An 11,319-nucleotide genomic window follows, 5' to 3' on the forward strand; every position below is an offset into this window, starting at 1 on the left:
CACACACGGCTAGTGTACGTGAAGCAACTCACGCATGAGTTGCTGTGTGGTTAGGCGCCTGTGTTGCTGCTCGCTACTGTTCTTTTCCCCGGCTCTCTCTCTCTCTCTCTCTCTCTCTCTCTCTCTCTCTCTCTCTCTCTCTCTCTCTCTCTCTCTCTCTCTCTCTCTCTCTCTCTCTCTCTCTCTCTCTCTCTCTCTCTCTCTCTCTCTCTCTCTCTCTCTCTCTCTCTCTCTCTGTGTGTGTGGTGTTGCTGCCTCATAAAAAACTACAAGATGATCTGTGTGTGTATACAAAAAGTGCTGGTAGGCTATGGAGTGAGTGAGTGAGTGACAGAGAGATGATCGAGGTGGAGATCCTGCTCAGTCTCCTTCTGTTCTGCAATTATATAAATTATTCATTGAATACACATTTAACCCATATCAATTCAGTTGACTCAAAACTGTTGATAAATAAAGAATGCATATAGGTAACAATGAGTGCAGTAATACCATGGCTTACAAGAAGTCTTACCTCTTTTCGAAACAAGTGACAATTCTTCTTTGGCCAGATGCATCCCATCTCTGGAGGACTCTCATGGGATCCAGGTGATTTTTTCTATGCACATTCATTAGAGCAAGGCCAGAATGCCTCTTATCCCCCATACTGGATCTTAACGAGGTTTTGAGGCGGCGTAGAGCCGAAAAATACCTCTCACATGAGCATGTTGTCACTGGCAATGTGAGGTAAATGTTAGGATAAAATTGCATATCCATTTCTTGCAATCCATTTCTACCTGGGGGGTGGCAGGGTAATGAATGAGAATATGCTTCTATCCATGCATCTTCTGCTCTGCAGGCTCAGGTTGAGGCAGGTCCTCTCTGTACCACCAAAGAAGAAGCTTCTCTCTTTCCTCCGTCAGCTGTGGTAGAGCTTTGGGCACCAGGAAGCCTGCAACAAGTGCTGGTTCACTAGATTCAGCAAACCTGATTCTCAGTTCTTGAGTGACACGATCAATGAATGGGAGGATCATATTCAGCCTAAAATGTTGAGCAATAGAGTCTGCAGGTACATTGCCTCTATGTTGCTGCTTCACGGTAATCCTCTTCTTCGTTAGGTTAACACCAATGCTGGCCATCTCCACTGCTTGTATATACATGGCAGTGAATCTCTCATCACTTCTCAGGCTTTTGATGACTGCAGATACTTTCCTATGGCCATATTTTCTATGGCCATCCGACAGCCACAATTTTGCTTAAGTCCTCTTGTTTTTCATGATACATGATCAGTATTTTATACCATATGAGCTTCTATATCACAGTCATGGTTACCCTCAACTTTTACATCAGTCTAAATCGTTTTGTAGCCACATTTTCAATAGCCTGGTAATGTGTATAGGCCTACGTACGGTAGGAATATTCATACTGGTTTAAATAATAAATGGGTTTTACGGTAGGCCTACTACTGTCATGCACCTACCCGATGTCAAGTTGATCAGGCTGAATTCACTGCAGGTCTCTCTTCTTATATCCATCTTACCAAATATATTTCTTACTGTCCTCAACACTCTCTGATCTCACTAATAGGCTAGCAGCACGAAATCAAAGGATATTCAGAATAGAAAAAAAATTGCGATTAATCGTGAGTTAACTATGACATTACTGCGATTAATCACATTTAAATATTTGAATCGCATGACAGCACTAATATTTACCTTATATTCTTGTTTAATTCATACTTTAAGATAACCTTATTTATACTTATTATCTAAGTGAACTGAGAAATAGACTGATGTCATTGACTACAGAGGGATGTCTTATCTGAGTCTCTGTTTGCCGGTCAACTCCGGACCCTCTGAGGTGTTGAATAACAGTAGAATATGGCAAATATACCTTCATTATTTTCTACCACAATACTCGCTGGATTCCCCTTCCTGTCACTACAGATAGTAGAGGAGGAGGTGAGAACATGTTCGCTTTGTAAATCAGGATCCAAGCTTTGTGGAACGCGCCCCCCACACAGACACATAGTTATACTTCAGTTTTAGTTTTATATATGTTTATTTTAGATTACAGCAACACACTCATGCAGAGACACACACTAAACAGTTTTGTTTAAAATAAATGTTTCATCTGCAACAAGGTAGTGTGTGTGGGGAATCCTGGCTACGGCCCTGGTTATGGGGCTGCCATTTGCGTGAAGGGGCCGCACGGCTGTGACTATCATGCCGCTCTCTGATTGGCCGGCCGGCTCAAATGGCCCACGAGAGCCTGCGGCCCCTCTGGCCTTTGCCGGAATGACAGTCCGTCACTGTCTGTGGCACACGGAAGAAAAGTCGTACGGATTCAATATTGACACCGGCAAACAGGTTTGGTTGACGAGGTCAAATTAAAACACAATTGTTTGCTTACATTGTCTCTTTCGCAGTTGTCACAGATGGTTTCTGTGTTTTTCTTGCATAAGTTGGCTTCAGTGTCGACCCCACCAAAGTAAGTAAGCAGTTGTATTCTTCTGCAGTCCTTCTTTTTCAAGCAGTATTCCACCATTGGTTCTAGTTTGACTAATTCCCCATCCTTGGATTTTTCATCCACAGATTCATCGTCTTTTAAAAATACAACAACATGAAGAATAATGAATGAATTTGAGCAATGAGAAATCTTTGAAGCCAAAATCTGAGAATAGCGAATGAGGGTCAATGGAGCAAGACGCACTTCTGATGGCACGTTCGAGGACACCATGGTCGCTGTCGGAATAAAAGAGGATGCAGTGGGACATGTTCCCGTCTCTGCCGGCCCGGCCTGACTCCCGGTGGTACTGTTCCATGGACTTGGGCAGAAAGGTGTGGATCACGTACCGCACGTCTGGCTTGTGGATGCCCATGCCAAAGGCTACGGTGGCACAGATCACCTACCGATGAGGTTCTGTTTATTATTATTAGTCATCTAGCAGACATGCTTCTCCAAAGCCACTTACAGCACATTTTAGAACGGAGGCGGATAGGTATTTGACTCTCCAAAAGGTTATGAACCCCATTCTCTGGACTCCAGCAACTTTATACATCCTTGAGCAAGATGCCTAAGCCATACCAACACTAATGCCGTGTTCCAATATCCATACTATCCGTACTTAAGTGTGTGGCGATGTACACTTTTCGTACTCAACGGCAGCCATCTTAGCTACGTAGCGGAAAAGGGCGGAGCAAGGCTGAGCCAAAGTCGGCGCATTTTCCACATAGCCTGCATTAATAGTCATTTTGTAGTTTTTATAGCTTTTTATAGCTGCTAGGCGTAAAGACTTCACCGTTCAAAGCGGGATGTTTCTTGCGGGGGAGGAGCCGCGGCGGCAGTCGTGATCGTAACTTCTGGTTAGTGCACCACAGAGTATTCAATTTGGAACACACAAGTGTACTCATGGAAGTATGGATATCGGAACACGGTATATACTGTAACTACTCTATGAGTAGAGGTGGACAGGACATTTTTATGCAACCCCAATGCACCAAACCATCCTCAATACTTTTTGTAAAAGTAAGGTAAATAAAGCTACCTGGCATTCATTTTCTTTCCATTTGTTCTGTGCACTCTCTCTGTCTCTGTTAGGCATCCCTGCGTGATACGAACATGCCAGCAGGCCTGCCTCGTTCAGGCTGTCTGCCATGTATTCACAGACCACACGTCTCCAGCAGTACACGATGCCCGAGTCACCTGCAACACGTAAAGCCCAGCAGAGAAAAATATCGGCAGTATGTTCTGCATAAATACGTAAAATGCAGAACGTGTGATATTTAGAAGTTATCCTCTTGGTCTGAGAGGACCTGAGAAACATGTGCACAGCCATACGTGGATAGTGCTCCTTGATCCAGGTAATGCAGTCCATTTCCCCATACATTGTTGTCCTGGTCGGCACGGCATACTTTAGATTTGTTCGGTTAAAGCTCATGGTGAACCTGCAATCAGGCCGATCATGAATATGATGCTCATGTGAATAAACAAAACAAAACCCGACGAGCAGGATCAATTAGCAGCAAGGTTCTTTTGCTGTGAGCTTAATGAGCGCCAGAACACCTACACCTGAGGGTTGGTCATCTGCAGCTTTTTGAGGATGTCCTCCTGGATGTGGGGCCCGATGGGGCCTGACACAGCAATCATGGGCACCCCCTGAAAGTCCTGCTGCAGCTCATTCAACGTCCCGTAGTCTGGCCGGAAGTCGTCGCCCCACTGTGAAGCAAAACGAGGACATGGGTTACCCCGTTTGCTGGGATAGAACCACAGTGTCACTACTTCTAGAACGTACGGTAGTGTTTATACTTAAAGGACAATTCCGGTATTTTGAACATTGAGCCCCCTTTCTGGTTTGTTTAGGATGAAATAGAGTGGGTGACACCGAAATTTGAACTAATTGTCCTTTCTCGGGTATTTGGCTCATTTTGAATCGCTCCTGCCTGCTTCACAATGGTTGTCTGTGTGCATACACAAACCTGTCAAACCAGCAACCCTAAACGTTCGTTTTCAAAAATGTGCAAGTAACCGAGTGGTTAGTGGCATTCGTGAAGTTTAAAAAAAAATTAGCGGCGCAATATATGGTTTCTGTCGTGTTTTATTGCACATTTATCGCCAGTTGATTTCAGTTGGAAGACTCATTACTGCACGATGATATTACTCCGCCGAACCGGAAAGGTGGGCTGTTTACGTTGGTTTGAAGTCTTGTACCGTGAGCACCTCGGATTAGGGAAAATCACATAGAAAATCACTGAAAATGGATTATGAAAGGTGGCTTCTGGAGGACGCACTCGATTTTGAGTTTGACGGCAGAGGATATCGTTTTGAACCAGAATTCACCCAAGAGGAGCTACGTGAGATGGAGGCTAGGGCTACGGAGGCGCCTGAAGCTCCGGCTGAAGCGGTCCCCAGGATCACGGGCGGGTGGTGTGCCTGTGGGAAGTGCAGGCAGATGCCGACGGAAGTCGAAAGTAGGTGCTGCGCGGAGTGGGACCTTGTGCGGAAGTTTATATGCGGTTGTGAGGTATCTGAAAAAATAGTTCCATTTAGCAACTAACACGGATGGAAACCATATATTGCGCCGATAATTTTTTTTTAAACTTCACGAATGCCACTAACCACTCGGTTACTTGCACATTTTTGAAAACAAACGTTTAGGGTTGCTGGGTTGACAGGTTTGTGTATGCACACAGACAACCATTGTGAAGCAGGCAGGAGCGATTCATAATGAGCCAAATACCCGAGAAAGGACTAATAGTTCAAATTTCGGTGTCACCCACTCTATTTCATCCTAAACAAACCAGAAAGGGGGCCCAATGTTCAAAATACCGGAATTGTCCTTTAACACACCTGACTGATGCACTGGGCCTCATCGATTACAAACCGAGCCAGAAGACCTCGGTCTAACAGGCTCTGCAGAGCCTCGATCAGTGGACTACTCATTCTCACCTAGAGCAGAGCACAGGCAAACAAGATCAATGCTTTCAATCATACTCCAATACAGTTGGAGCCAATCAGCAGCCAGCTGGTTCTCTGATGATTATGCATTCTCTACCTTCTCGGGGGTGACGTAGAGCAGTTTGATCATCGGATCATTTTCGGACAACTGTTCATAGATATTTTCTGCATCGGTGTAATCGTGGTCGCCCCAGAGGGTCCTGGCCTTAATCTGAATAAGAAGATCCACGATGACACCTTTCATACCCAGCTAGGGTTTTCTAAGTGAAGTGCATTAAAACTAATATCCCTCTTTCAACCCACAGAGCAAGTATAGTGGGAGCACACTTACACCCAGTTCTGTGAGTTTCTGGATCTGGTCCAGGATGAGGGACTTCAGTGGGGAGATCACCACAGTGACTCCCGCAGACAAGCAGGCTGGTAGCTGGTAGCACAGGCTTTTACCAGCACCTGATACATAGAAAGGATGTCATTGTGAGAGCTGTGTGTCATCGTGTCTCTACGGATCTCTATGTGTTCATATTGGATCATGCAGTCTGCAGTACCAACCATTACCACCAACAACAAAGACATTTTCTTTCAAAATTGTGGCATTAATTGCTTCAAGTTGATTGACCCGAAACTCATGAAGACCAAAAATGTTGTTGAACATCCTCAACATCTCTGGAGAGTGGGCGAAGTCGAGGCCTCTGAAGCGCTCGTCCGCAGGGTTTCGGGCCATTTTTCTGTAGGCCAAAAATTGAAATAAGTCAACATCAAATTAAAATGGTCAACATTGTTAAAGGTCCAGTGTGTAAAATTGTGTAGCAACTAGCAGTGAGGCGGTGTCAACAGACGCCGCAGTCAACAGCTGCCCAGACAGAGTTCGCTCTCCGGGTCTATAGCTAGATGTTGCTTGAAGTTGTGCAGCAATGTAATCAAGTGTGTAGGAGCATTAAAATGACCAACGTGGTACAAATACAAAGAAAATAAATCTCTTTAAGGGCGCTGCCATTTTTGTTGAGAGTGTCATCACTGAACACGGTATACTCTCAGAATTCCGAGGTGGCCCGACCAAAAGGAGGCGTGCCTCTGTGAAATGCCGTAAGAAAGCTAGGAGATTTCTCCACTTGCAACTCGGAAGACTGGTGTCCGACGCATCTGGAACACACCATAAGCTCCAAGATACATATGGCCCCTGTCAAACGTTCCGCCCCCTTCTTTCTTAAGGTGCGTTCACACCAAAGAAGGAAGGGCGGCTGCGTATCCATACTAAGACAATGCATAGACGCGTTTGAATCTCGACGTTTTTAGCGTGATTCTACTCGCGCAAACACTTAGCTCGAATTTAGATATTTGAACTTTTCCACAAATTTCTCTTGGTGCTTTATCATGAGAGCCTATCAGCGTTCATTCCCTGAAGTCCAGAGTGGACCGCAGCATGGAGCAGAAAGTGATTGTTGCCATTTGCGGACCCTTTGGGGCTCTATATCTAGATAATATAATATATAACATCGCGGCAAAAAGCTGCGTGATCCTCTGGATGTTATTATGAATCCTAAACGATTGCGTTGGGTTCTCCGACGTCTTTGGTACTTCCTCAACAAGTAAAGACTCGTAGTGGTGGTTATCCTGGTGGTCATGGTTGAGAATGAATCGCCGGAAAGAAACCTTGGCATCCGCAAGAGGAAGCCCCTCCTCCTACACTAACGGGAGTAAATTAGTGCGATCAAACTCAAGGGAATAAAGTTTGTCTACATCTCGCGAGCAAACTCAGGGCAACACGTTGCAGGAATATTTGCTTTTGGTGTGAATGCACATTTAGAGATGAATGCCGAACTGAATGCTGGGATTGGATATCTGTGCACATTTGACTCGTAGCCAGAATAGCACTCATCGGCAGTAGTCGCATTCCAAAAAAAAATTGTTATATATCATTATATTTTATATCGTATTTAATGTAGACTACTGTAGCTTGACATTGGCTAACATCACAACTGGAGTACAAATTATTGGTTTAATTTAATATATTTAAAATTATTTTTTACATTATGAAACATTAGAAGACAAACTTTGTATGCTCACCCAGCCATGGTCAACTTGCTCTAAGCTTTTTAAAAGAAGGATTATATAAAATTATTGCTGTTCCACACCTGAATTGTTCTCAGCTGGTAAAAAGCGGCAAAACTGCAGTGCAGTGTGGAGGGAGTTCTTCCACTGAAGAGTAATACATAACTGAGTGTTATTGGGCTTAAATGTCCATACGTCATGAATATCAGGATGAGTACGCCCTCTGTAGATAAGGTTACTTTTCACCTCCATAAAGAAGTTCAGTATCCATTACTACCACAATCACAGTTAATTTACTGGCTTTTGCAGTGTTGACCTGCCTGTGGGCTGTGAGTGAACAATTTTTGGCAATTGCAATATTTAAACTGTATGACAAGCATGCTCATCCTGCTGTGTTGTCAAAATTATTCAGACAAGCTCAGTAGAATATGAAATCAGAAGAATAACAGATTCAAGAGTTATCGGTTGTGAAAATTGTGTCTTTGCTTTATTCTCATAAAAAATATATAATAAAAGTTCAATGTTCCTGTTCATGTTTGAACAGGTCTATCAATATTGATAGACTTGTTCATGTTTGAACCAGTCTACTAAGCTGTCACCATGCTCCAAAGGTCAAGGGGCCGTCAGACCATATCACCACCTCCCAGCTATTCACCAAATCATAATATTTATGAATCTTTACTCTATATGCAGTGGTAGTAATTATTCATGAAATCATGAAACAGGGAGACAGGTTCAAAACATAAGTCTTTGTCCTTGTGTCAGATCCAAAAATAATGTGCGGCTCCACAGCAACGCCGACGCACTCTCCCGACGGCCCTGTGCTACCGCCTGCGCCAGGAGTCTCCGATGGTGGCGGCTCTCCAGACCGCCGAGGCTGCCCAGACCGTCGGCGAGGCACAGGGGTGGCTCCCGCTGTCGGCGCGTCAGTTGGAGCAGCAGCAGCGGGCCCTGGCGAGACCCTGGCGCTGGTGAGGGACTGGCTGGAGGAGGGGCAGCGCCCCAGTTGGCCAGAGGTGTCGGCAACGAGGACCGGAGGTAAAGGCCTACCACTCCCAGTGGGGGTGCTTCCAGCTCCACGACGGGGTGGTCCACCGCAGGGGGCAGGACCCTAGGGGTAAGGGCGACATTCTGCAGCTGTTGGTGCCCCGTGTGCTCCGTCCCCAGGGTGCTGCAGCTAGTCCACGGCTCGGCGGGAGCGGGGCACTACAGGAACGTGAAGACCCTGCATCGCCTGCGGGGGGGGGCGGTTCTACTGGCCGGGTTGTCGACGGGACGTCAAGCTGCACGTCCACTGTTGTGACACCTGCACAGCGCAGAAGGGGGCTGCCCAGCGCTCCCACGCCCCGCTCCAGCAGTACCTAGTGGGAGCACCGATGGAGAGGGTGGGGGTCGACGTCCTGGGGCCATTTCCAGAGTCACCGACTCCGGTGACTGGGAACCCCCCCCCCCCCCCCTAGGGGGGTCCGGCGGCCTTACCGGGCCCCTAGACACTTGAAGGACTATGTGACAGGTGATGGGGTCGTCGGGGACAACTGACCCCTCAGGTGGGAGCTGTGTGGCGACTCCTACCCCCCGGGGAGTCTGGGTATTCATAATGTTGTTTGGGGAAAAGGGGTTTTAGTGCCTTTTGGTGTTGGGTTTAACGGGTTTGGGTTGTGTGTTCGGTTTAATGTAAATTATGGGTTGTGGGTAGAGATGTCCGATATTATCGGCCCACCGATATTATCGGCCCGATATTAGCATAAAAATGTAATATCGGTCAATATCGGTATCGGATTTTTTTTGCCTTAAAACCGTTTTCAAATGTTTTCAAAATTGTGCAGTACAGTGCACATTGTATTTGACTCATATTTGTGCATTTATTCAATTAAGGTTATTGAGTTTTAGTTAAAGAAACATACTGCTATGTTGCACATAGTTGTTCAGGTACAATGTTTTATCATTTGTGAAGTCAAGTTTGCCCTATTTGTTGTGGGCATTGTCAAGATTATCTAAGGGAGAGTGTAATCCAAACGGTTGTCTGAGACCATTAAAAAAATAAAAATAAACATGGCACTTTTCCCTTAAATTAAGTTGAAGTATTTTTCTTATTTTGCACAGACAATGTTAACATTTGGAAAGCCTTGTTGCATTCAAGAATGCATCCAGTGGGGCATCACAATAACATTAAGCATGTTGTGTTAATTCCACAACAGGAGATATGTAATGTTACCTAAATTAGGTTTGAGGAAAAATAAATAACCCAAATATCGACATCGGTATCGGCTGATATCGGAATCGAAAATTTAGAGTTGGACAATATCGCATATCGGATATCGGCAAAAAAGCCAATATCGGACATCCCTAGTTGTGGGGTGTTGTTATTGTGTGAAGTGTTGTTTGCAACCGTTACCCGGAGTCGCATGTCAGTTGGTGGGGTGTGCGGTGCGCTGTGTGTTGTGTGTCTTGGTTCAAATAAAGATTCTGCTGTCGTGCGGGGTATGGACGCAGAATTACCTCAAGACCTGACTCTGTGTCCTTCTTGGCCGACGCTACAATATTTATGTATATATATTTATATAAATAGGCCTATATACTTTTTTTTAAACCTCATCATTTGGAGTGAAGTCGGATTCATACTCGTAACGTGCGCGTGACGTACGTCTCGTCACTCGTCCGTGTCTGCGAGGGACCGCACGGATCCCCAATACACTTGGACGATCAGTGGGCTGCTGACGAGCCAGTGGCCACCAGTGGCGTCACTATGCTGTTTTATAAAGCCTAAAGCCTCGGGTGTCATTTAATTAGCCCTGAATATGATCTTTGAGAAAGGGTTAGAAAAAATATTTATAAACATTTATAAGTAGCCTAGTCTAGATAGTCCTTCGGGCAAGAGAATAAGCATCTATATAGTTTGTATCTATATTAAGTTAATCTTTGGTGTGTGTCTATTTTGTGTGTTTATCTGTATGGTGTGTATCTGTCATGATCCGCTCCTGGTTTTCCCATTCACCTGCCTGCCACCCCGATCTCCCCTAATTAACACAACCACCTCCACCTGTGAACCCTCTATATAAATCCTCTCTCTCCACTCAGTCTCTGCCAGATCGTCTCTCGTACTCACAGAGCTTTCCCGAAACTCCAGAACTATTCTTCAACGCTGATCCTGCCTGATTCAGACCTCTCGCTTGGCTGACCAACCGCCTGTTGTCGAGTCCCTGCCGGCCTGTCTGCTTCCCTGTTTCCTGCTCCTCGCCTGCCTGTCTGCCCTCCCGTTGCCAACCCCTTGCCTGCTCGCTCCTTGTCTTGTTCCGGTAATCTTGGATTCCTTTTCTGGACAATAAAACGGTTGAACGTTGAACACTGGTCTGTCGGTGCTGTTCTTGGGTCCAACCTCACGTCCCATTACAGTATCTATGGTTTGTGTATCTATATGGTGTGTGCGTGTATATATATGGTTTGCATCTTTCGTGTGTGTGTGCATATGGTTTGTATCTATAGTATGTTTTGTGTGAATCTATATGTGTGTATCTGTGGTGTGTGTGTGTGTGTGTGTGTGTGTGTGTGTGTGTGTGTGTGTGTGTGTGTGTGTGTGTGTGTGTGTGTGTGTGTGTGTGTGTGTGTGTGTGTGTGTGTGTGTGTGTGTGTGTGTGTGTTAGGCGATGACTCCAGTTTAACCAGTGAATGAGTCTCTCTGGTCTCTTAGATGAAAGCTTCCTTCTCACTCCTCAAAGGGCCGTTCAGGATGCTGTCAAGGTACGGTGGCAATGGAGACGGTATCGTGTGGTAACATCGCCCTCTTCTGGTGTGTTTCAGGGAACCGGACAGTACCTTGGAGTCCTTCACTGTTTGGCA

General features: G+C 45.5%; 1 protein-coding gene across 1 annotated transcript; it reads right to left on the reverse strand.

Moving 5' to 3' along the window:
• Positions 1-2,018: 2,018 nt before the first annotated feature.
• LOC115532127 (Bloom syndrome protein homolog) lies at positions 2,019-7,651 on the reverse strand. The gene is made up of 11 exons (XM_030341677.1): positions 7,498-7,651; positions 5,983-6,158; positions 5,765-5,883; positions 5,531-5,644; positions 5,326-5,424; positions 4,046-4,194; positions 3,817-3,923; positions 3,524-3,681; positions 2,689-2,884; positions 2,389-2,579; positions 2,019-2,291 (listed from the first exon to the last, which is right to left on the reverse strand). The coding sequence occupies exons 1-11, from the start codon at positions 7,503-7,505 to the stop codon at positions 2,229-2,231; spliced, it is 1,380 nt and encodes a 459-aa protein (XP_030197537.1). The 5' UTR covers positions 7,506-7,651; the 3' UTR covers positions 2,019-2,228.
• Positions 7,652-11,319: the final 3,668 nt, after the last annotated feature.

Source organism: Gadus morhua, chromosome 19, assembly GCF_902167405.1.
Source record: "Gadus morhua chromosome 19, gadMor3.0, whole genome shotgun sequence".
Taxonomy (NCBI): Eukaryota; Metazoa; Chordata; class Actinopteri; order Gadiformes; family Gadidae; genus Gadus; species Gadus morhua.